Source organism: Balaenoptera borealis (assembly GCF_965194805.1).
Source record: "Balaenoptera borealis genome assembly, chromosome: 2".
In the NCBI taxonomy this organism is placed as follows: domain Eukaryota; kingdom Metazoa; phylum Chordata; class Mammalia; order Artiodactyla; family Balaenopteridae; genus Balaenoptera; species Balaenoptera borealis.
In genome coordinates, this window is record NC_138867.1 from 75,791,530 (window position 1) to 75,818,900 (window position 27,371).

At 34.6% G+C, this 27,371-nt stretch overlaps 1 protein-coding gene across 5 annotated transcripts in view; it reads right to left on the bottom strand.

Moving 5' to 3' along the window:
* Positions 1–326: 326 nt before the first annotated feature.
* The window catches only part of LOC309622492 (uncharacterized protein), a 639,059-nt gene continuing 612,014 nt past the window's right edge, over positions 327–27,371 (bottom strand). For all 5 annotated transcript variants that reach the window (XM_082378571.1, XM_082378570.1, XM_082378569.1 and 2 more), the window contains one exon: positions 327–25,666. In XM_082378571.1, coding sequence (XP_082234697.1) covers positions 25,444–25,666 — 223 coding nt within the window. In that variant the 3' untranslated portion in view covers positions 327–25,443. The remainder of the gene's footprint in view (positions 25,667–27,371) is intronic.

Consider the following 27,371-nt stretch of genomic DNA (forward strand, 5'->3'; position numbering starts at 1 on the left):
CAATAAATTTTAAGCAAATTCAGCTGTGTCTACTGTTTACCAGCTCTGTGAACTTGGACAGTTATTCACCTTTCTAAGTCTCATTTCCTTGTGTAAAATCAAAACAAGAATACCTTAAGTGTGATTGTGAGAATTATAGGAGATAATGTCACTTAGATAATGGTAAATAAATTAAACTATGATATTCATTTTTTCTATGCACATATAGGAATGGATAGAGAGGATCTTCTGGCTTATTTCTCAATATAAGCAATTCTGAGAAAATTTGAAAGAATATTTCAATAGAGAGGCAGAACTATTAAGAATTGTGGGATGTATCTCAATTCAAACAGACCCTAGCTATAGGTTATCATTGGTTTCAGGATGATTTTTCATCAATTTTATAAATAAGTATGACCAAACATTGCCATTATTTAGACAACAAACCAGATAATTCATTTAATTCCTCATATAAATTCTATGGGTGATTTTGGTAGGAAGAACATGATCTATCCATTTTTCTTGAAATGAAGATCTACTGATGAAAGAGATGGTTGGTAATTCACATTAATTCTGAACTAATGTTTTATTAATAAAGACACACTTAAATAAAAATCATGCTCATGATACAACTGCTATAATTGTGATTTAACTTCTCTCCATTTTCTCTATTATTTTCCAAAATCTCTTCTTCCATTGAACTTGAACTTGTTTATAAGTACGGCATTTGCAGTATAGCCCTCCTAGAATACAGTTCATTGGAATGTTGTGATACAACATTTTCAAGTAAATTTTTAAAAATTTAATGCATATATTATCATCTTTTTGATTTTAGCTTACAAGAATATGGGTAGAAAGAAACAATGCTCCTGCTATATAGACTCAGAGCATGGCAATTGATATCCCCACTTCCTCAATTAATTTATTCCTCCTTTATCCATTCTCTGACTGTATCTTCAGATATGTTGGTGTGATAGTCTTTACTTTATTCCTCATTTCAACTTGGATGTGGATGTCTTTTGTTTTCATTTTCATTTTTTTACTTAAATTTTATTCCAAAAGTACAAGGCTGCTTCAGTAATAGTAAATATATCAATAGAATTTATCTCATCGAAAGGTCTCAGAGAAAAACCAAATGATCATCTGGATAGACATGTAAAAGGTATTTGATAAAATTAATATTCATTCTTGAACCAAAATCTTAGTCAGTTAAGCATAGGATAATACATTTGTAACTTGATCAAGAGTATATACTGGAAATAAGCAGCTAACATCACAATGAAGTGCAAATTGTCATGTATTCCTATTCACCAGAAATAAGAAATTAAGTCCTCTAACACCATTGTTAGAGCAGTGGTCAGGATTGCTCTATCCAGTGAAAGAAAATGTGAAACATGATTGAAGGAGAACAAATTGTTATTTGCTGATAGAATAACTGGCTAACAACAATGAATCTACAATGAGTATTTTCAAAGAAATCAGAATTTTATCGTATATTATATTTAACTCTTGTGTTGATGTACGTGTAAAGGGACGTCAAAGGCCAAAAAGAAAAGAAAAAGAAAAGAAAAAGAAATTAGGACCATTTCATCAAATTTACTACCCTACTGTACATGCATGATATTTCAGTTTCTGCAAAGTTTAGTTTTACCCCCAAACTCATCCATCTTTAAACACAGAAGAGAATTTAGGTGTGAATTATTTTGACTCTTTAATATTACTAACAACATATGTTTTATCCTTAATTGATTCCTAAGACATCAATATGATCATTAAACAATAACTTTTTCTTCCTATTTATAGTCTTCTTCCAAATAATATATATGTAGTTTGCAAATAGTACTAGTTTTTAATAATGCTTTGATATTTCTTCTTTTATAAATTAAGAATGATTAAGGGCAGGAACATGAAGGGAATTCAATCTTGATTAGCTTATCCACCATATTGTGCTTATAAACGTTTAACAGTTTTCCCAGTGCTATAGGATGAGAACAAATTCTCTAACAGGCCCACAAAATCCCAAGCCATCACTAACTTCTCTAGCCTTAACTGCATGACAATCCTGGTGGCTCTCTGTATTTCTCTTATTTCCATGTTTCCTCCCACTCCAAGGTATTTGCAAGTATGTCTTCTATGCCTGGAACTCTCCATACCCTGCCCCAGTTTAACTCTTAACCATCTTTCAGATCTTGGCCAATTTTTTAATTTCTCAAAAAAGTACTGTCTCATCTCCTTCAGAGTTCAAATTACTCAAAGTAGGCTCTCATTTCAAAGCACCATATTCCTAAATCACCTGCTTCATGATTATCATAGTTGTAATTACATATTAAATGATTATTTGATTAGAATTTATATTTACTATTGGACTGTAAGCTTATTTGTTTAATAAATATATGAATACATGTATGAACCTAGTTTACACATTTCATAGACCAGTGCTGGTAGGAACACATTATGTTTCTTTTACCCAATAAATTAGTAAAATCATTCCCATTTTATTTATATATGTCATTATATATACATGACAAGTGAACTGAACTTTTCCATATTTATACCCAGTTCTAAAATTCCTTACTGGTAGATGAGCATCCATAAGTGTTAACCTATTTACTTTTTTAAAATGTGCTATAACTAAACTGTGGATTCATTTGGAAGTTATTTGGACTATGGACAGTAAGCTTAACTCTCCTGACCTAAATTATAAAGATTTTCACATCAGCATATGAATGTCTAATATCTCTCATGTGTTTCAGAATCACATTCCCCAAAGATTAGTAAATGTCATCTATTGATATCCCTCAGATGTTTTAAATTCTATGATTTCCAAACCCAATATTGTATTTCTTTTATTCCTCCCAATATTTATTGCTTCTCTTCATTTCCCTTCTTTACATCCTCACTGCTATTGCTGCAGAGTTGTCCTTTTCCATTTTACCTGATCTATTCTAAAAACCTTGCAACAAATGATTTCTGAGCTTTTTTCCCCCTACTGCATCACTACTGAAAGATATAACATGCTCCCATCAATAACAGTGGGTCATTAAAGCAATAATTTACAATAAAGGATGTCTCACTGGGATAGAAAAGGAATACACCAGAACACCCACACATATAGCTTGTAAAAGTCCCACTTTGATCTTCAGAAATATCTCCTATTATGTGCAAGGAACAAAGAACTCAACATGCAATAACTTAAAAAAGAGTTTTCATTTTGTTTTTAATGTGAGAATCCTGGAGGAAGGCTGCTGTAGACCACTCAAGAACATCAGCTCTCAGCAATTTTCTTGGAAGTTATGGACACAAAGTTGTTAGGCCATTTCAGGAATCACCTCCTTATTCAAGGCAGAAAGAATTGGTGAAAGGAAGCACAAACAGAATGTCCCTTTAATGACGAAAGCCCTCCTAGAAGTCTTGCACAGACTAATGTTCACATGTTACTGGCCTGGACTCTCACAGGCCTACTGCTCATTGCTGGAGAAACAAGTTAAGTGGGTATTATTTTTATTATCTACTATAGTGGAGTTAGGAAAAAAGAAAGTGATTGGAAATAAGAACTGAGCTGGCCAATTCCTGGTGTCTGTCATGTCACTCTAGGGAAATGTGTCCCTTCGATGTTGATAATTGCTGAATGATGGTCCTCATTCTACTCCTTCTACTTACCAATTCATTTTCCTCACTGCCACCAAAATGTCCTTTCTTTAAAATAATGTGATCATGCACAATCTTATCTAAAATCTTTAGTGGAGCCTTATTTTCAATACAGCAACAATCTAGAACACCATGGTTTAATGGTACAGTGATGTGATGTATTAGGCTCAGATGCGTATCATGAAAATTTTTGTGAATGATTTACTTCACTAAATCAACTTGTGGAGAATGAAAGTTGTAGTAATCCCACATTTTCACCTGCTTATTTTTGTATATGGTTTCTTATGTTACATGGTAAAGGACCAGCATAGACAGAGTGCAAGGAATTACAATAACTTGGCTCTGCCCATGGCATTGAATCTTGTATTGTAAATATCATCTCTCATATGTGCTACACAGAAACATGTGTTGAAAACTGCTAACTTGCAAGAAAAGGTCCAAAAAGGTTCATGTGAACCAAAAAATTCTTTGTGATCTAAGCCTTAGCAATCTTTTCAATAACCCCACTCCTGCAATCCCTAGGCTTTTTACTTTCACAATGCACTTTGGTCATTGTGGCCTCGTTTTCTCTTTCAATACATTTTTTTCCCCTCTGTGTCATGGCATTTCCATAACCTTGTCTAGTCATTTTTAAGAATGACTCTGAGTCATTCTTAAAAATGACTCTGAGTCATTCTTAAAAACTCAAGTTAAGTGTAATTTCATTCACAAACTCTTGACCTCTCAAGTCATAGGTAAATTCTTCTTTTCCTGTTGCTCCCAGGATACCTTATTCATATTGCTGTAAAAGGTTCCATCTGCATTATTTTATGCTTCTCCTCTTTTGACTGTGAAACCTTATAAAAGTTACAAACCATTCTATTAATCTGTATATTTTTAACCACTAACATTTTCTGGCACATAACGGGCACTTAATCATTTATTCATCCAGGAAACATTTATTAAGTCAAAATAGGAAATCTTCGTTTTGAAAAACCATTTTATTATGATGCTAAATTAAGGATTAACCCTTTAAAATTTTAAAATTAAATTTTAGTTGTTGTCAAAATTTAGATAAGCTAATAATATGGCTTGATTTAAGAGAGCAACACAAACAGTATAGTTTCCAAATTGTTTCTCTATTCAAGGTACTGTAAAAATAACTTCTGCTGAATAATTTGTTGACCTAAGTAATACTGCTCCTTGGGATCTTCATTGTATCCAAGCTATTAATCGAAAAAAATCTTGGCTGTGATTTTGTTACAAATGAACTATTAGTAAATGTTGTGAAAATTAAAATCATAAACTCTCTTGATTATATTCTTAAGGTTAGAAAAGGTTGTGGTATCCTTTTTTCCCCCATTTATTCACTATCACTAATTCAGTCAAGATGTATTTTATTTAATCATTTCAATGCACTAAATTCTTGGTACTCAATATGTGGTCCTTAGAACAGCAGACCAGCATGCATTTGCTTGGGGCTTGTGAGCAATGCAGAAATTGGGACCTTATCATAGACCAACTGAATCAGAATGTGCATTATAACAAGAACTCAGAGTTCTTTCAGCTGTAGGATGAAAAAGATCTGAAGATCTAAAGTATAACCCTGTGAGTAGCATTTTTTCCTTCTTTTTGAGCTCTTTTTCCTTCTTTTCTTCTTTTGCTGTCTTCCTTTGTGTTTTACTGATTTTTTTTTTTTTTTTTTTGTAGTGACGTGTTGATTCCTTTCTCATTTTCTTTCTTTATAGGTATTTTCTTGTGTTTATCATGGTGTTTACATAAAACACCTTTTGGTATAATAATCTAGTTTAAGGTGATAAAAATGTAAATCTCTTACATTAACTCTACACTTTTACTCCCCACCTCCCAACCCACACACACACACTGTTTTTAATGCTATCAATTACATTTTAATATTCTTACTATTAACATATATGTACAGTTATAGTTATTTTTATATTTCTGTCTTTTAACTTCTTTAACATAATTAAAAGAGAATTACACACCATTATTATAGAAGTACAGTATTCTGTATCTGTTTATAAATTTATCTTTACCAGTGAGCTTTATATTTTCATTTGCTTCTGTGTTGCTATTTAGTGTCTTTTGTTTCAACTTGAAGAGCTCTCTTTAGCAATTCATGTAAGACAAATCTACTGGTATGAACTCCCTCAGCTTTTGTTTGCCTGGAAAAATCTTTTTTTCTTCATTTCTGAAGCATAGTTTTGCCAGATATAATTTTCTTTCAGCACTTTGAATATATCATCTCATTCCTTTTTGCTGAGAAATCCAGTTATACTCTTAAGAGGGTTCCCTTGTATTTGATGTCACTTTTCTCTTGTTGCTTTGAAAAATTATTTTTGTCTCTGACTTTTGATATTTTGATAATTTGATTGTAATATGTCTTGGTGTGAACTTCTTTGGATTGCTCTTATGTGGTTATATAGGGCTTTTTGAATCTGGATGTCCATTTCCTTCTCCAAATTTGGCAAGTTTTCAGCCTTTTTTTTTTTTTTTAAATAAGCTTTCTGCCCTTTTCTCTTTCTCTCTCTCTCTCCCTCTCTCTCTCCTCTCTTTCTAGGACTATAAAGTGTGTATTGGCATGCTTAATGGTGTCCCATAAGTCCTTGGGACTTTTTCTTTACTCTTTTTCTTTCTTTTTCATTTTTTTCTTTTATTTTGTTTCTTTACTCTTTTTCTTTTCTTTCTTTTTTTTTTTTTTTTTTGGTTCCTCTGACTGCAAAACTTCAAATGAATAGTATTAAAGTCCACTGATTCTTTCTTCTGCTTCATCAGGTTTGTTGTTAAACCTCTCAAGTGAATTTTTCAATTCAGAAATTGTATTTTTCAGCTCCAGAATTTCTGTTTTGTCCTTTTTAAACATTTTCTATCTCTTTATTGAAATTCTGATTTTGCTCATGTATCATTTTCCTGGGCTTGTTGAGCCTCTTTATAAGAGTTATTAAAAAAGAAAAAAGTAATTCACATACTTCCTTTTCTTTAGAGTCAGCTTCCAGATTTATTTTGTTCCTTTTATTGGGCATTTTCCCCTATTTCTTCATGTTCTTTGTAATGTTTTATTATTGGTATCCTCATATGTGAAAGGAAAAATAAAACTCTTCATATTTGTTGACTGATTTCAAATAGGGAAAGACTTTTGCCAATCACCCCAGCTACAAATTCTGGGTATCTTTCAAAACTGTTATGTGGTGTGCTTTCTCTTGACTTGTGTACATAGATTCCTAACCAGAGAGATTTTGCAGTTTTTTTGTTTTTGTTTTTTCTTTTAAGGAGTTCATAATCTCTTACTTCTTCTGCTATCTGCCTGCTGTATTGGGGGTCATCTAAAGCAGAAATATGTTGGCCAGCTATTTTCTCAGCAGTCTCTAGGTATCTAGGGTATGGCAAGTCTCAGTCATGCTCAGAGACAGGCTAGACAAAAAATAGTCCCTCAAGCAGATCACTGAAAAACCAGAATGTTGGACAGATGCTTCACTTTTCTCTTTCCCCACTGAGGGAGAAGTACCAAGCTATACCAGCCTCTGTTTGCTCTGCTTTAGATCTTCTACAGTAAGATGTCCAACTTGGTTTTGTTCTCAGTGGTCCCCAGGCACCAAGAATATGCTGGGTTCTGTCAGAGCTTCAAGACAGAAGCCAATCCCTTAAGCAGTAACTCAAAAAGCTGGAACATGGGACATGAGTTTCACTCTTCTCTTCCCCACCCTGAAGGAAAGGCCACTGAGCTATATCAGCCTTTATCTACTGTACCATGAACCCTCTGGAACAACAGAATGCCACCCATCTCCTTTTGTTCTCAGTGGCCCCCAGGCATCTAGATTATGCTAGGTCCCTTCAGTGTTCTGGGACAAGTGAGACAGAAACCAGTCTCACAAGTAGCCTCCACCCCTGAAAACTGTATGGTCCAGGCCTCTCTTTCTTTCCCCAGGGAGAAGTCAGGAGCTGGGAGATTCCTCCTGGTCAGGGGGTTCTGTGTTGAGGGGAGGAAATTTGGTGAAAAGATTCAATAAATTTTCCTGCTGGCTTCAATGCAGCTTATTTCACACTCACCTGGGATGCAGCAGTCTCTTAACTAGCTTCTAGATTTATCACTCCAGGGATTGTTCCAGTATTGTTATTAAATCAGTGTTTACATAGGAGCAAGGAGGTTCTGAGGCTTCCTACTCTGTCATCTTGTTGTTGTAACCCTGGAATGGAGAGTTTGCACTAACAATCTAAAATGTTTATATTCTTATCTGGCATTATATTTATATCTAACTATCTAAATATTCTATTACTTTTCCCTCACTTCCAAAAAAGAAGAGATGGCTTTAAAAATGCACACGTCACCACAATATAAGTTAGTCTTGCTTCTAGTTTAAAAACACATTATGCCAATTACAAGCAAATTAATTTTCTAGGTAACAAAAACAGTACTTCAGAAGGTATCCAGGTATTTTTCGATACTTACGCTGAAAAAGACTCCAACAGAACTGTATCTTGTATGATGAAGTGAACTATGTCAACAATATTTGTAAAGTAAATATAATATGGAGTTTCACATGGGATTTCTTTAAATGTTTACCTACAGAGATCAGAATCATAGTTTCCAAATACAACCTTACACCATGTTCTTTTAGCTACTTTGCTCATATCTCCAAAGGAGTTTTAAAATAACAATTAACTTGTACATTTTTAAGTTGATATATAAAAATGTTTGTGATAATTTTCAGTAGTTAAAAGGATATAATTTCCAGAAGTTTCAAATATTGACATTAAAAAAAGTGGCTATATCCTTCCTTTAAATGTATCCTTTGGAATATAAATATTCTAGAAATTTGATATTTTCATCATCAACTTAAAAATATGAAGACAAACTCTTTATTAACAGTTGGAAATATTATATCATTCCTCATTCTCCTAGAAATTGTGTTTTCATTCACTCTTCTCTCAAAATTTTATTCTAAAATATAGGCATATTTTATACTTGAAAGCTTTATTATCACTTTAACATACTTCTCTAAAAAAAAGTATAAACATTCATAGTAGTCTTTTTAAATTTCTCTCCTTCTTAGGCTGCAAGGGTTAATTTTCTTCTTCTAGTTTTTCACCATAAAATTATTGCTACTATATAAGTGATCAAAATATTTATATTAGTAGTGTTTTTGATAATTATAAATAAAAGGAAAATCTTAGTAAAAATGCATTTATTAAGAAATGGAAAAGGATTATTTTCTCATTTATTTCATAGATTAGTCCATGTTTGCTTCATACTTGAATGAGCAGGATTCACCAAGAAGTTTTTTCTTTTTCTTAAATGTAAACATGGAGAAAATTTGTTTAGATAATAAGTATATGTCATTAGTGGTAAGATATTTTTATAGCACTGTGACTGAATTTTTAAAATTCCTACAAAATTATATGTCAAAATTCCCATTGGGGTTCTTTACCAAAAATTAATTAAGATGATCTATAAGTGAAGAATTCTACTAGGTTTTCCTTCACTTCTTTTGTAAGTAAATGATCAGAAACCAACAGAGCACAAAAAGCTGTAATACTCAATTACTGAAGTAATTTAGTTTTTCTGCCTAACACTTTCCCCTCTGAAGGTGTCCCAAGGGTTTTTCCATCATGAGCATTTCTCCACAGTAAGATTAGCATGAGGCATAGGATTCCTCTCTTTTGTAAATAGTTGCAAATATTACTATAAAGGAAGAATGGGAAAGGAGAACCTGATGGACTGGCAATTCCCAGATCAGGATACATATCTACATGGAAAATAAGTCCAACTCCATATGAAAATGGGCCAAGAGAAAACTAATGGGCAGTTTCTAAAATCTCCCCAGAAACTGTCCTATTGCATGGACAGATGGGAGTCTTTAACACAGAACGTTTCTATGCTGCTTTTAGCTTGGACATTCTATAATATGGGGACTCTACCTAGGTCATTAAAAAATAACTTCTACAAAGTACACATAAAATGTCTCCCTTCAAACATGTAATTTGGTGTGGAATTCTGCCAAAAACAAAAACAAAAACTGATTACAAAATATTTGCTAAGTAACTGAATTTGTTCACATTTTAATAGCCTTGTAAACTTTATACCAGAGGACTTCTAACAGAAATGTTGATTTAAATTTCAGGGTAATTGACCTTGAATTATTCTTTCTAGTAGGGCTTAGAGAATACAGCCATTTAACTTTTAAGGTAGCTTGTATTTTGTGACAATGAAACCATGGCCACATATGGGAAATCAAATGCCTTTCTTTTTCTCTGTAGGTGCAGAGGCTTGAATCTAGCTCATATGAAATTTAGTTATTTATTTAGTTATTTCATATAAATTTAGTTATATATTTATCAACAAGCATAGATCAAAGATCTACTATTTTATGGACATAACTCTTGGCATGGGGATAGAGTTGTGAATGAATCGAAGTCACTGTCTAAAAGTGACTTACACTTTAGTGGAGGAGACAGACAATAGAAAAACAGAGATGAACAATATAATGGTAGGTAGTGACAAGTGCAATAAGAAAAAATAACAAAGTAAGGGGATAGAGGAGTGAATAAAGAGGGTCTGTTTTATGTGGGGTGGTCAGGGATGGCCTCTCTGTGGAGGTGACAATTTAGACAATAGTGCTGAAGTTGAGAAACCACGTGCTGAAGCAAATTTAAAGATGATTACTTTTGGCCTTGAATTCCATACACTAGTCATACCTATTAATATTTGCACATTGAGAAATGCTGCTTTAGGCTAATCATCCATCCTGATGAAATACTATTCCCCTAAGAGGAGACACAATGCAATTATTTAAATTTTATCTTAATAAATTACCATCATCTTGCAGACCTATATGTGAGATCACATTTAGATGTCCTTAATTGAAGTTCTGGCTGTTTTCTAACTCATTTATGACCTCATTTCACTAGTTGCCAAAGTATTATGGGCGCCGGGACAAGGGGATTAACTCACCTTCATGCCAGTGCACTTTGTTACTTACTTAAACTGAGCACAAAAGCATCTCACATAAATGATGTTTTTGGCTACTTTAATTTTCAAGTTATAAAGTAACAGCTTTACTTAATGAATGACCTGCCTGAGTGCATAAGATATGAAGTCATTAAAATAGGTTTTAAAAAGGAGGATGGAGGACACAAATCTATTCTAATTGATTTGTCTAGAGAACTTTCCCACTGACCCTTCCTCTCAAGGTGGTATTAAGGTGAAGGTCCTGCATGAACATCAATAACCAGGGGCCAGTACTGACCTCATAAAGGTTAATCCATCACAGAATCCTGTCCATGGAGTCAAAAGACAAGAAAACATCAATAAAAGATTCAAAACAGTTTATTTTGTCTCTAATATATTTCACTGCAAGTTGATAGAGGGTGCAGTAGTGGCCAATAGTCAAATAGTCATGCATACAATTAATCTTCTCCTAAGGAGAATTGTGACTTCACAAGCACAGATTTGCAACTGATCAAAAAGGAAAGAGGGAAGACATTAGAGAGCAAGCCCTTTATATGCCAATACCTTTATAAATTAATTGTACTTTTTATTAAAAATAAATGTGCTGACAACATAAAATTCCCTTTCCTTCCCTCTGCCTATTGTTTACTGACAACATATCTACACTTTATACCTCACAGAGTGTTTGCATTTTCCTGAGTCACTAAGTTACTTTATCACTCAGTGAATATATTTTATTGAGGGTTTACCAATCTCCAGTTGCTGTTGTAGGGGTTGAGGATACACTATTGGACAAGAGACTGAGACCCTGACTTTAAGGTAGCATTAAAAAGAAGGAGGCAAACTCTTAGTACTAATATAATAGAGAGTGGCAGTTGGGGTAGGGAATTCTACTTTAGTCTCGTATTCAAGAACGGCATCATGAAAGAGGACCTGAGGTAAGAACAGGGGCTAGTAGTGTAAATGTGGGGAAGAGATTTTTAAGCAAAAGGAACAGGAAAGGTGAAGGTTATCAGATGGGAAAGAGCGTAAGTGTTAATAAGCCTGTGTGGATGGAGGATGGGGAATGAGAAGAAGAGAAAAATAGAAGTCTATGAAGCAGACCAAGTCTGTATCATGTACAGTCTCGCAGCCCATAGTAAGGAGTTTATTGTGGTAGAACTGGGAAACATTGATTGGTTTTAAACATTTGCATAATATGATCTGATTTATGATTTAGAAAATCACTAGAGATAGTTGCTACAATGGGTTATTGTAAATCAAGTATGCATTAGAGGGAAATCTGTTGCAGTAGTCCAGGAAAGAGATAATAGCTGGAACTAGAATTACAGTTGAGATGGCAAGAACAGATTGGACTCAGGATGAATATTACTGGTAGAGTAGACAGTACTTAACTGTTCTAGAAAATATCAGGTGTGAAAAAGTAAAGAAATGAAATGAGAAGATAACTACCAATTTTTTGCCTTGAGCAATTAACTGGATGGATAGTAGCAACTAACTGGCTGATAAAAGTGGTGCCATTTCTGAGAAGGAAAAGTTTGGACAGTGGAGACAAGATGGAATAAACTGTCCTGTTTCAGCTATGTTAAGTCAAGAAGAGTGTTTGTACTATGGTCTGTGACAACAAGACCTGAAGTAGTGAAAATGGAGAAGCAGAGGGATACTTTCTGCCATTAGCATCCTACTGATGATGGGAAAACAATGAGAGTCATATAATGGCAGCTATGTTTGCCCTCTTCTGTTTTTGTCTACCTGAAAGCCTCTTTGTGTTAAGTCCTGTGATGAAATGCCTCAGTATATCTGATTTTTGCTATTTTTGAGGACCTTTACCTCAATTTTTTATATACAGAAATAACGACAATTGTGTTTTTGCTTTTTATTGAAGTATACTGAAATATAGTTGATGTACAATAATAGCTTCAGGTGTACACATGGTGATTTTTATTGATTATACTACATTTAAAGTTATTAAAAACAATGCCTATGTTCCTTGTTATGTACAATATATCCTTGCTGTTTATTTACTTTATATGTAGGAGCTTGTATCTCTTAATCCTCTACCCCTATCTTGTCCTTCCCCCTTCCCTCTCCCCACTGGTAACCACTAGTTTACTTCTATATCTGTGAGTCTGTTTCTGTTTTGTTATATAAATTCATTTTTGATTCTTTTATATTCCATGTATAAGTGATAACATAGAGTATTTGCCTTTCTCTGTCTGACTTATTTTACTAAATATAATACACTCTAGGTTCATCCATGTTGTTGCAAATGGCGGAATGTTATTCTATTTTATGTTTGAGTAATATTCCATTGGGTATATATGCCACATATTCTTTATCCATTCATCTGTTGATAAACACTTAGGTTGCTTCCATATATTGATTATTATAGAAAATGCTGATATGAACATTGGGGTACATGTATCTTTTCAAATTAGTATTTTCATTTTCTTTGAATATATATCCAGGAGTGGAATTGCTGGATCATATGGTAATTCTATTTTTAGATTTTTGAGGAAACTCCATACTGTTTTCCACATTGGCTGTGCCAATTTGTACCAAAAGTGTACTAGGGTTCCTTTTTTTCAACATCCTTCTCAACATTTGTTATTTGTAGGCTTTTTGATGACAGCCATTTTGACAGGTGTCAGGTGATATCTCACTGTTTTTGATTTGTATTTCTCTGATGATTAGTGATGTTGAACATCTCTTCATGTGCCTGTTGCCCACCTGTATATCTTCTTTAGAAAAATATCTATTCAAGTCTTCCACTCATTTTTTAATTGGGTTGTTTGGTTTTTGATAATGAGTTGTATGAGCTGTTTATATATATTTTGGATAACAGCCCCTTATTGGTCATATTATTTGCAAATATTTTCTCCCATTCAGTAGGCTGTCTTTGTTTTGTTGATGGTTTCTTTTCCTGTGCAAAAGCTTTTAAGTTTAATTAGGTCCCATTTATTTATTTTTGCTTTTGTTTCTTTTGCTTTAGGAGACAGATCCAAAAAAATATTGCTATGATTTATGTCAAAGTGCATTCTGCCTATGTTCTCTTCTAGGAGCTTTATGTTTTCAGGTCTTACATTTAGGTCTTTGATCCATTTTGAATTTTTGTGTATGGTGTGAGAAAGTAGTATAATTTTATTCCTTTCCATGTAGCTGTCCAGTTTTCCCAGCATCACTTATTGAAGAGACTGTCTTTTCTCCATTGTATATTCTTGCTTCCTTTGTCATAGATTGAGCATAAGTGTATGCATTTATTTCTGGGTTCTCTATTCTGTTCCATTGATCTATGTTTCAGTTCTTGTGCTAGGACCATGCTGTTTTGATTACTGTAGCTTTGTAGTGTAGTCTGACTTTGAGGAAATACTTCCAGCTTTGTTCTTTTTTTTTCTCAATATTGCTTTGGGAATTCATGATCTTTTGTGGTTCCATATAAATTTTAGGCTTCTTTGTTCTTCTTCTGTGAAAATGTCATGGGTATTTCAATAGGGATTGCATTAAATCCATAGATTGCTTTAGGTAGTATGGACATTTTAACACTTTTAATTCTTCCAATCCATGAGCATGGTATACATTTCCATTTCTTTCTATTATCTTCAGTTTCCTTCATCAGTGTCTTACAGTTTTCAGAGTATAAGTTTTTCACCTCTTTGGTTAAGTTTATTCCTATTTATTTTATTCTTTTTGATACAATTTTAAATGGGATTGTTTTCTTGCTTTCTGTTTCTGATAGTTCTGATAGTTCATATCAGTGTATAGAAAAGCAACAGATTTATGTACATTAATCTTGTATCCTGCAACTTTACTGAATTCATTTATTGGTTCTAATAGTATTTTCATGGAGACTCTAGGGATTTTTACATATAGTATCATGTCATCTGCACATGGTGACAGTTTTACCTCTTCCCTTCCTATTTTGATAACTTTATTTCTTTTTCTTGTCTGATTATTGTGGCTAGGACTTCTATATTAAGTAGAAGTGGTGAGAGTGGGCATCCTTATTGTCTTCCTGATTTTATGAGGAAAGGCTTTCAGTTTTTCACCATTGAGTATAATGTTAGCTGTGAGTTTGTCATAAATGGGCTTTGTATTGTTGAGATATGGTCCCTCTTTACCAGCTTTGCTGAAAGTTTTTATAATGACTGGGTGTTGAATTTTGTTAAATGCTTTTTCTGCATCAATTGAGAAAATCATGTGATTTTTATCCTTCATATTGTTAATGTGGTGTGTCACATTGATTGATTTGCAGATACTGAAACATCCTTGCATCGCTGAAATAAATCCCACTTAATCATGATATATGACCCTTTTTATATATTGTTGAGTTCGAGTAGTTTTGCATCCGTAATCATCAGAGATATAGGCCTGTAATTTTTTTTTTTTTTCTGTGGTGTCTTTCTGGTTTTGGTATCAGGGTAATGGCGGCCTTGTAGAATGAATTTAAGAGTTTTCCATCCTCTTCAATATTTGGAATACTTTGAGAAGGATAGGTATTAACTCTTCTTTATATGTTTAGGAGAATTCCCCTGTGAAGCCATCTGATCCTGGATCTTTGTTTGCTGGGAGCTTTTTCATCACAAATTCAATTTCATAACTAGTGTTTGGTCTGTTCATATTGTCTTCCTCCTAATCCATTCTTGGAAGGTTTTATGTTTCTAGAAATTGTTCCATCTTCTAGCTTGTCTAATTTGTTGGCATATAACTGTTCATAGTATTCTCTTATTTTTTGTATCTGTAATATTGGTTGTTATTTCTCCTCATTCATTTCTTATTTTGTTTTTTGGGGGTCCACTCCGTTTTTTCCTAGATGGGTCTGGCTAAAGATTTATCTTTTTTTTCCAAAAAAACAGCTCTTGGTTTCATTGATTTTGTTTTCTATTGTTTTCTTGGTCTCTATTTTATTTATTTATTCTCTGATCTTGATTATTTCCTTTCTTCTGCTGACTTTGTGCTTTGTTTGTTCTTTCTTTTCTAATTCATTAATTTGGTAGGTTAGTTCACTTATCTGAGATTTTTCTTGTTTCTTTAGGTAGGCTTGTATAACTATAAACTTTCCTCTTAGAACTGCTTTTGCTGCATCCCATGGATTTTATTTTTATTTATTTGTTTATTTTTGGACCACACCACAGGGCTTGCAGGATCTCAGTTCCCTGACCAGGGACTATACCCGAGCCACGGCAGTGAAATCACCAAATCCTAACCACTAGATCACCAGGGAACTCCCCATTCCAGAGATTTTAGAAAGCTGTGTTTCCATTTTCATTTGTCTCGAGGTATTTTCTGATTTCCTCTTTTATTTTTTCACTGACCTATTGTTTTTTAGTAGCATGTTGTTTAGTCTCCATGTGTTTGTGCTTTCCCCATTTTTTTTCCTGTAATTGATTTCTAGTTTCATACTGTTGTGGTTGGCAAAAATGTTTGATATGATTGTTATCCTCTTAAATTTGTTGAGACTTGTTTTGTGGCATAGCAATTGATTTATCCTGGAGAACATTCCATGTGCACTCAAAAAGAATTTGTATTTGCTGCTTTTGGATGGAATGTCCTATAGATATCTATTAAGTCCAACTGGTCTAATGCAGTATTTAAGACCACTGTTTCCTTATTGATCTTCTGTCTGGATGATCTGTCCATTGATGTAAGTGGGGTGTTAAAGTCCCCTACTATTATTGTATTATTGTCAGTCTCTGTGTTTATATCTGTCAGTATTTGCTTTATATATTTAGGTACTCCTGTGTTGGGTGCATGTATGTTAATGAGTGTAATATCCTCTTCTTGTATTGATTTCTTTGTTATCATTTAATGCCCTTCTTCATCCTTTGTTATTGACTTTGTTTTAAGGTCTATTTTGTCTGATATGAGTATTGCTACCTATACTTTCTTGTAATTTTCATTTGCATGAAATGCCTTTTTTCATCTCCTCACTTTCAGTCTGTGTGTCTTTAGCTCTGGAGTGAGTCTCCTATAAGCAGCATATAGATGGGTCTTGTTTTATTATCTAGTCATCCACCCTATGTCTTTTGATTGGATCATTTAGTCCCTTTATATTTAAAATGATTGTCAATAGGCATGTGCTTATTGCAGTTTTGTTACTTGTTTGCTGTTTTTGTAGTTCTTCTCTGCTCTTTTCTTCTTTTAGTTTCTTCCCTTACGGTTTGATGATTTTATTTAGTGGTATGCTTGTGTTCCTTTCTCCCTAGTTTTTTTGTGTCTGTGGTAGGTTTTTGATTTGTGGCTACCATGGGGTTTATAAATGTTGACCTATAAGTATATCTACTTGTTTTAAACTGGTAGTCATTTAAGTTCAAACACATTTTTACTCCCCTCTCCCACTTTGTGTTTTTTTATTTCATATTTTACATCGTCATTTTATCCCTTTACTGATTATTGTAATTATAGTTGATTTCACATTCTTTTGTCTTTTAATCTTCATACTAGCTTATTTAAATAGTTGATTCTCAGCCTTTGCTATATATTTGCCTTTACTATTGGTATTTTTCTTTTCTTACAGATATTTCTTTTATAACCTTTTCTTTTCACCTAAGAGATGCCCCTTTAACATTTGTTTTAGAGTAGGTTTAGTATTGATGAACTCTTTTAGTTTTAACTTGTCTGAGAAGTGCTTTTTTTTTGTTTGTTCATTTGTTTTAATCTCTCCTTCAATTCTAAATGATATTCTTGCTGGGTAGAGTATCCTAGGTTGAAGGTTTTCCCCTTTCAGCACTTAGAATATATTATGCCACTCCTTTCTGGCCTGCAAAATTTTAGCAGAAAAATCAGCTTATAGCCTTATGGGGGTTCCCTTGTATATGACTCTTTGTTTTTCTCTTGCTGCATTTAGAGTTCTCCCTTTATCTTTAACTTCTTTTGCCATTTAACTTATGATATGTTTTGGTGTGGCTCTGTTGGAATTCATCTTGTTTGGGGCCCTCTTTGTTTCCTTTTCCTTGGATACCTGTTTCTTTCTTCAGGTTTGAGAACTTTTCAGCCATAATTTCATCAAATACATTTTCGACCCCCTTCTCTCTCCCTTCTCCTTCTGGGACCCCTATAACGTGAATGTTGGTATACTTGATTTGTCCTAGAGGCCCATTAAACTGTTCTTATTTTTTTATTTGGTTTTCTTTTTGCTGTTCTGGTGGGGCAGTTTCCATTATTCTATCTTTCAGATCATTTATGCATTTTTCTGTGTCACCTACTCTGCTGTTCATTGTTTCTAGTGTGTTTTTAATTTCAATTATTATATTCTTCATTCTTGACTGGTTCTTTTTCATATTTTCTAGTTCCTTGTTAAATTCTCACTTTTTCATCTATTCTTTTCCTTAATTCAGTAAGCATCCTTTGATAATGCTTTGAACTTTTTAGCTGGTAAATTATTTATTTGTTTCATTAGTTTTTTGCAGTGGTTTTATCTTGTTCTTTCACTTAAAACAAATTTCTCTGTCTTTTCATTTTGCTTAACTTTGTCTCCATGAAATTAGGTGAAACAGTTACCTATTGCGGTCTTGATGGGGTGTCCTTGTGTGGGAGCATCCCTATATAGTCTGCATGTGCCCAGTGGCATTGGTGGGAGAACTGGATCTGACATGAACAAGAGACATGTCCTTCTCCAAGGTGTGCTGGTAGCCATCATCTTGGTAATCAGTGTGGCTGGAGATGGGTGGTTAGGGCCAGAGCCAGGTATGACTCTGTGGTTCTCCTCTGTTCAGTGGCCAGCACCACCCTACTGTGGGTGAGGGCAGGTCCCAAGTTGCTGGAGCAGAAGCCCTGAAGGTCATGTCTGAGCTGGCTCCATTCTCTTTAAGTATGTGCGCTCTCTTATCTCATCACCAGCACGCTTGCCTCACAATGGAACAGTGCTGGAGCAAGAGGGGTTGGGACAGGCACTTGGCATGGGATTGGATGCAGGCTGTTGTGGCTCCAGCTGTAGTCAGAGACCCAAACTGCTTCTGATACACTGCCAGTAGTAGTTACCCCTTCCCTGGTCAGATGCTGCTTTGGGTCAGAGCCACCTTTGTCTCTCGGAGCTGAGCTCTCTCCTTGGCCACAGCATCCCTCACCCCAGTTTGCATCATGAAGCAAGTGGGGCCAGAACATTTGCTTGGCTCAGGCTGGGGCACGCACCAGGGCAGTTGCAGGAAAGTGGGCCAATGTCTCAATGCAGTTTCAATCTGCCATCTCTGCCCTGTTCTGGGAGCAAGGAAGCATGTGTACACTCTTCATGAGTGGAGTTCAGGTTTCCCACAGCCCTCCTGTTACTCCTACCAGACCTCCAACGAGCCAAGGGGACTCTTTTTCCCAACATGTGGCTCAAAATGCTTATTCTCCAGGGATTATCTCTGTCCATGTAATCCCCCTCCTCTTCTGAGTACTCTCTTAGGGGCACAGGTCCCAACCTGATCAGTTTTCTTCCCTTCCTACCTGATTCCATGTGGATGTTTCTTATAGCTTTGGTTTTAGAGGAGTCTATCTGCCAGTCTCCAGTTAGTTTTCAGTGAAAATTATTCCACATGTAGATGTGTTTTTGATGTGTTTGTGGGGGAACTTGAGTTCTGCATCCTCCTACTCTGCCATCTTGATTCACCCCCACCCAATAGCAATCATTGTTTACATTAGTTTTACTCTGGCAAAATGACTTCTAGACTAGCTAATATTTTTTTCCCCAACACTGGTGCTTAAAATTTATTATTTTCATTAATAGCAAATGGGTAGATATATTTATAAAGAACTGTATGTTTAATAAAAGTGGTGCAAGCATACATCTTTGTCTTATTCATGATGTTAGAGGGAAGCATTTAATCTTTTGCATTAAGTATGATATTAGCTATAGATTTCAAGTTCATCAGCTTAAGGATATTACTTTCTATTCTTAGTTTTTTCAGAGGAGTATTTCTCACAGGAATAGAGCTTGAATTTCTGTTTATTTTTGCATATATTGATAAGATCATATGGTTTTCCTTTTTTAGCCTTTTAATAGAGTATATTACATTGATTTTGAGCATTAAATCAATTTGCATTCTTGAGATAAACCTTTTTATCATTATACTATTCTGTGTTTTGAAATCTTCCTTGTCTAATATTCATACTGCCATGTCAGCTTCTTCTGGATTAGTGTTAACGTGGAATATCATTTTATATCCTTTTAATTTTAATCTATTTGATCTTTACATTTAAAATATGTTTCTTAATGCAACATGTTGTTGATTCTTAACTTTCATCAAATATGATAATCTCTGCCTTTTAATTTAATCTCTGCCTTTAAGTAATTTACATTTAATGTGATAATTGAGTTAGTTGAATTAAACCTACCAACTTGATGTATTAGTTTTTTTATAAATTTATTTATTTATTTATTTTTGGCTGTGTTGGGTCTTTGTTGCTGCGTGCAGGCTTTCCCTAGTTGTGGTGAGTGGGGCTCCACTTCATTGTGGTGCTTGGGCTTCTCACTGCAGTGGTTTCTCTTTGTTGTGGAGCACAGGCTGTAAGCAGGCGGGCGGGTTTCAGTAGTTGTGGCACACTGGCTCAGTAGTTGTGGCTCACGGGCTTAGTTGCTCCGCGGTATGTGGGATCTTCTCGGGTCAGGGCTCTGAACCCATGTCCCCTGCATTGGCAGGCAGCTTCTTAACCACTGTACCACTGGGGAAGTCCCTTGATGTATTTTTTTAATTGTCCAATTTGTTTTTTGTTTTTACTATTTTTGTGATTTTATGAAGTTCATTGAACTTCTTGTATCTGTGGGTTTATACTTTTCCTCTAATTTGGAAAATTCTTCAAATGTCTTTTCTGTTCCTCCTCTCCTTTTCTCTGGATACTCCAATTACATGCCTATTAGACAGATTTAAGTTGGATAGTTTGTATTGCAATTTTTCAAGTTTACTGAGTTTTTCTCCTTCAGTATATAATTTGCTAGTAATATCATTCAGTGTATTTTTCAACTGAAGAATTACAATATTTATTTCTAGGAGTTTGCTTTGTAATTCTTTTTAATTTTTCATGTTTCCACTTAACTGCTCAATTTTTCTTATACCTTTATAAACATATGAAGCAAATATGTAATAGCTGTTTTAATGGCTTTGTGTACTAATTTTATTATCTATATTATTTCTGGGTCTGTTTTATCGGTTGATTTTTCTCCTCATTATGGATAAGTATTTTTCTGTTTTTTTCATGCCTGGAAATTTTTGATTAGAGTCCAGACATTGTAACTTCTGTCTTCTGGCTGCTGGATACTTTTTTTTTTACATAAAATTATTTATTTTATTTATTTATTTTTGGCTGTGTTGGGTCTTTGTTGCTGCACACGGGCTTTCTCTAGTTGCAGCAAGGGGGGGCTACTCTTCATTGCAGCATGCAGGCTTCTCACTGCGGTGGCTTCTCTTATTGTGGAGCATGGGCTCTAGGCACACGGGCTTCAGTAGTTGTGGCATGTGGGCTCAGTAGTTGTGGCTTGCAGGCTCTAGAGCACAGGCTCAGTAGTTGTGGCACACAGGCTTAGTTGCTCCTTGGCATGTGGGTTCTTCCCGGACCAGGAACCAAACCCGTGTCCCCTGCATTAGCAGGTGGATTCTTAACCACTGAGCCACCAGGGAAGTCCTAGCCTTTTTTATTCTCATATCGTTTGACTTCTTTTTTTTCTTGGTTGCAGTTAAGTTTCTTGAAAAATAGTTTGATCCTTTTGACATTTGCTTTTAAGCTTTGTTAATTCATATCAGAGCTGACTTTAGTTTAGGACTAATTTTGTCCATTCCTGAGGCGATAACCTTCTACGTACTCCACCTGAGGACTGTCGATAGGATAGTTTATTTCCTTTATCTCAGAGACCATTGTCCTTGTTGCTTGTCAAGACTTTTCTACTATTGTCTGTGCAAATTCTGCTCTTAGCTCTCTGTTTGTCCTGGAGATTGTTCTCTCTGGTTTTTATACTGTTCATTCCCCAGCCTCAAGCAGCTTCCTTACACATGTACACTGATTAGGACTGAGGTGAAATCTCATGAAACCCACTATAGATTTCTGGATCTCTCTCTCTCTCTCTCTCTTTCTCTTTATCTCTCTGCAATTATCTCCTCTCCAGTACTTTTTTCTGTGAATTTTAGCTACCTTGGTCTATCTGGACTCCACGTTCACTCTGTGTCCTCAACTCAGAGAGCTGGCTGGACTCCACATAGGTTTCCCTTGCTTGTGCTATGTCTTAGGAACTCTCCCTCCAGATAGTAAGCTGAACAATCATAGGACTCACTTGGTTTCCCTTCTTTACTGGTTTCCTTATAATCCAATGTTTTAAAACTATTTCATATATTTTGCTCAGTATTTTAATTATTTCAGTTAGGAGGGAAAACTTTTAAAAAATATTATTAACTCATAATATCTTAATGAATTAGTTTATACATTCATGAATTTTTGTTAATTTATTTTAATGAATTATTTTAAATAGCAAGAAAAGTAGCAATATGAGTTAAATTTATAAAACCTACTTCTAAAAACTTTTTAATTTGCAGTGGAGGTTGGAGAGACATAAAGCAATCTCTATTGCTATTTTAAGATAACTAGTCCAATTAATTTAAGATAACTATTCTAGTTATTTCCAAAATAATTAATAAAATAACAAATTATATGCACATATATCTCTAGGCTACCTATCCTGTGAACAATGTATTAGAGCATAACATTTCTAATAAGGAATTTTGAGGTAGGCTGCTTTCTTATGCATTGCCAAATAACTGCCTAAAGGGTTAAATGCACTTTTAGTGAGTCTGTTGATTGGACTGTGGATTTGGTTGTCTGTTGTCATTAGTGCTTATACAGTTTAGCAAATTGGTTTATAGTCTGCCTCCACAGAAAGTAAAAGTAAACCTGTTACTGAGTACATTTCTGTTGCCATTTTTAAGGTTTTTATTAAGACCTTATGGTTGCAGTTCTACAGAGGAATTCTCTGTAGACATTCCTCAATATCTTTCAAAAAAACCTAGTACTAGTCACTAAAAAGGATATAGTTTTTATCTACTTTTTGGGTGTGAATGACACATTATTTGGAAATGGTTAAAATCACTATTTATTCTAATGAAATGCCAAAAATATATAATTTACCTCCAATTTTCCACAAAAACAGAGAATGGGAAGTTCAAAATATCTTGGCTGAGACTGCATTAATGGCATTATGTTAACAAGTTTAGTAGCATGAAACAGTTAAATATTAGCAAATATTGACATATGACAGAATTTGAAGTAGCCATTACCCCGGTCTTTCCCAAATGTCATAGATCATTTTAATTACGCAAAGCTCCATCAACTTTAACATTACTGGTGTAGCTCAAGGCAAACATCCTAGTTTGTCTTAAATCTGGGCTATTCACCCCAATTTTTTAAAAAAGACAACCATTGTTACAGTGTTTCCTAAAATTAGGGATCATGTACAGTGTTCAAAAAATAACTATAAATTTTGGTATTGCTTTAATGGCACATGAATTAAAACTTCATTATAACGAAACTGCTGCTGAACATTCCCATTAATATCAAATGAATTCATTATGACCGGTATAGTTACAATGAATACTAAATGAGTTAATAATAGTGAACCATTTAAAGTGTTGCCTAATTGTTTTATTTCATTTTTATGTATATTTTGGTCCTATTTTAACTGTTGGGTTAATAGAGAATGACATTAAATAATTCATTTTCTTGCCTAATATTGGATAATGTGTTCACACTGCTCTCTGATGATCTGTGAATTTAACCCTTTTTGTTTCACCTCAACCTTCCCACCTATTACCTCCTTATTTGATACTACTACAGAAACTAGATGAGCACATACAGCTTTAATTTGATATGAAGAATAAAGCATTCAGATAAAAAGCAACATTGTGCCCCAGTCATTTTTATGATATCCCTCGGTGAGCCATACAGGTGCCTGAAAATGTAATCTGTTAAGTGGTCTGTTTAGATGCTGCAAAGAAACAACCACCAACAAAAGCATTTACTCTTTTTTGGTTTGTTAGTTCATACAGGAATAATTGAGAGAAACACTTGTATAAAAGTCCTTTAGCTTAAAAAAAAAAAGCACAGTCTACTTAATTATTATTTATTATCAAATGTTTTAAATCTTGATTAACCATTTGCTTTTAAATTATGTAGAAACCTGTTAAGTTCACTGAATATCAACTGCTTTGTCGCTGAGTAGCACTGTGTTGGCACAGACTTAACCTAGTTTCCATGACTTTGCAGGTTACGAGCTCTTCCCTTATGTCTGTCAAGTATCCAATCTTCCTCCTCTCAAGCAATATTTACATCTTTAACTGTTAATCACAGGAATGCCTTTCATGTTGGCAACTTCCTCAGAAAGAACAATGGCCATAGGTTGTACTGTCTTCTGAAATGCTGTGCTCAGTCTTCACATGATTACTTTTGAAACAAGTAAAGAGAAAATTCACTTAAGACTCTAGATTTCTGGCTTTGATAAGTAGGGATCTCTGTTAATATGTCCTCTATAATTCTGTAAGTTAATAATTGAATGGAATAGAAGTAACACTCTCAATGCAGCATTATTTTTTCTAGTTCATCTTTACTCTGTAACTTATTTATGGAACCTACATGGCCTTCATATATATTTAGGTTATGACCTCAAGTGATATCATTTGAGATTAATACAAGGTTCTTCTTTTCCCCAGATCTCTCTTATCATCTTCCACAGTGCTTGCGATTCCCTTGGTAAGGAACATGTTTGTAGATAATTGTAAAATTGTAGATAATTTCCAGTATGCCTCTGAGAACAGGACAGTGAAAGGTATCTCATAAGCAGAGTGCTTCTAGTCATGGAGCCTCATGTCATGGATATCACAGAATTGTAACAAAATCCTGAAGAACCAAGAACCAAGCAGGTGATTTTAGATGGAGATTTTAGGAGACAACCCTCATTGAATAGCTGGAAAGAGACAATCTGGGGCCTGGATCCCGAAGCTGATATATGAGAGCAACAGACATTGCTTTGGGGTGCTAGACTAAGATGAAGGGTGTTTGGCAGAGAGTAAAATGGTACCAATTTGGAGAATATTTTTAAGAAGTCAAATGTGTTCCCTGAGCCTGTGATTCACTTACATTCAACATCATTTGTCCCAGCAGCCCTTTGATGTTTTCTTATCAGCCTTTTAAAACTGTTTCCTTAAACAGTATCTCTTTGGAATATTTTTTTTTAGAAAATCATATTTTCTTTCTGCTTCTCAGAAATAATGGATTTCAAAGGTTCTTAAAATAATTGAGAATGCGTACATACTCTACATGAATTAAATACTGCTTGCTGTTATTTATTAAAGTGATATAGTTAGTAAATTACTAGTAGGTAAGCCTCAATTTTACCATTGTGTAATAATTTAGTAAAAGCTTATAAGAAGAGTTACTGTTTCCTTGGGTGCTTGGTATCATTTGGAATTTTAATGTAAGTTTTTCTGAGTCATGACTAAACGACCCGTTCATTCTATACTGTTAAAGGATGTTGAGTGGGGCAAGGGGGCCTTTCACATACTTATCTGAGAAGCATGGAGGATAATTTTGCTTCTATGATTGGGTATCAATAATGATTATGATACTATTCTTCTGTGGTCTTTATGCTTTCTAAGACTTTATGAAAGATTATCTAATCAAGTTGCCTAGTATAGCTGTCATTTTTATGTTTGCTTTGGTGAAGGTCTACCTAAAAGAAGTAAAAATCCCCCTAGGCTAGGACTGTCCCCCACCCTCTTTCACTTAGAGTAATTATCCAGAGAATTTCAGTTTGCCTCTATTCTTTTCATGATGTGCTTTCTCTTTTGGGTGACTAAACCATTCTTTCTTTCTCTCTTTCTTTTTTTCTTTCTAATAGACTTTTCCAACCCATTTCTTTAACTTAAATTGAGGAAGAGATCTTTGAAAAACCTTTCATCAAAGGGATGGCTGCCCAATCCCTGAGATTCTATCTCAGAACTTTTCATCATGGAGGTTTTGAGAATGTTTGATGCCATCTGCGCCTCAATTTTCCTTTCTTCTGATTTTTCTTTTTTTTTTTTTTCTTCTTTTTTTTTTTTGAGCTGAGGTGCCAGCCGAGCCAGGCTGTGCCTCTGTTTTCTGCCAAAAGGAAAAAAAAAAGAGAGAGAAAAATACCATGAACACTAAAATAAGAATTTTTTTTTCAGTGTTTCTGGTACAAGCACTGTACGTTTCTACTGAGTTTTCTGTAAGAATCTGTTTTTATCATCCTTAACAATAGAAAAACCACAAGAAAACTTGTGGTCTATTAGCAAAAAACAGAGGCCCTGGCAAGCTACAGAGCAGCACAATCCTACAGTTGGGAAGCTGGGCAGCAACCCAAGTTTGTCCACGCCTAAGAACAACACTGTCTGCTAAAATTACAGTTTTCCCTTTTCACAAACCTCAAAGTTGTGAAACTTTACTAACTTTAAGAAAAGAACAGTTGGCCATACAAAAGATACACTTCCAAATCCATCGAACAACTTACTTATACTTGCAAATGAACCACTTGGAGTGAGTCTTAAAATGTATTTGTTCCAATTATTCTGCTAAGGTAGCAAGCAGAAAGTAATCATTTTCTATGTATACTGTGAATAAGAGACTCCAAATGTTGGTTCCAAAGAAAGCATTTGACCAATAGTTGGTAAGTGGGAGTGTAAGAAATAGTGCTGTAGAAATGATAGCCACACTTTCAAAAGCCAAGTGTGTTTTTGCAGTCTCTTTATGCTCAGTATGATATAATAAAATCAAATTAGAAAAGAGTCTTTTTTTAAAACTCTGTTACTCCCTGTTTCCACAGTTTTTATAGAGACAAGTATTAGTAATTAAACATGATCATGTAACTCATCATCAGATCAGGTATGTTAATGGAAGGAAGATATAGGTCAATATAAGTTGGTATTCCATCAATAAATTGAGTTACATTGCAGAAAGTTTTTTACCAAACCTGAGGCAGTTATTAAATATCTGTATCAGTCAAGGTCCAGTCAGGTGACTGACATCATGCCAGTTATTTGAATAGGGAAAATTTAATATGAAGGATTGTTTACTGGTAGAAAGTAGTTAACTACTGAGGGAGGGGAAGAGGGACAGTAGGAGGTTCAAAAGTAGCATATCTCAGACAGTTACTGCCTCCAGGTTGAGGAGAGGACAAGAAAGGAGCTAAGAATGAGGCGAATTCCTTTATCCCATGGCTGAGCTTCAGACCTATTCAAAGAAAGCAAGGCTCTCACAGGAAGAGGCCACTTGCTGGTGGTGATACACCTTTTTGTAGGATGTGGGCTGGCTCTTATCTGTAGAAGCATAGCTCTGTTGCCCACTCTACTGTGTGGGAGGTCAAAGCTGGAAGGAGCTGCAGGTAGAGGGTAGTCTAGACTGTAACTGGAGCTCCATGCAGGTAGCAGGGTTCCCATGCTGAATCATAGTAACTGAGGACAAGACCTGGAAGAGAAGTGTCTTATTGCTGTTATTGCCTTGCTGAGCCAATACAGCCTTGCTGAGGTTAGAGTGGATAGTTCAGCCTTGTGGCCTAAGAGAAGAGTGACAAATGTACATGAAACACAATATGAAAATTAAGACTCTATATCTACTATGATGACAAAAACATAAAAATCATTATTATGAATTCATAGATTTCTTTCAGAATTAATTTTGCTGGCAATTTGTACCTTCTAATCAGAAATATACTTCTTATATCCAGAATATTCTGTTTAAGTGAGTTATTTTTTTGTTTTCACAGTAGAATTTAAAAAATCACTTATCATCTTTATATATTTTAAATTAGTACTAAGAATGGTTTCAG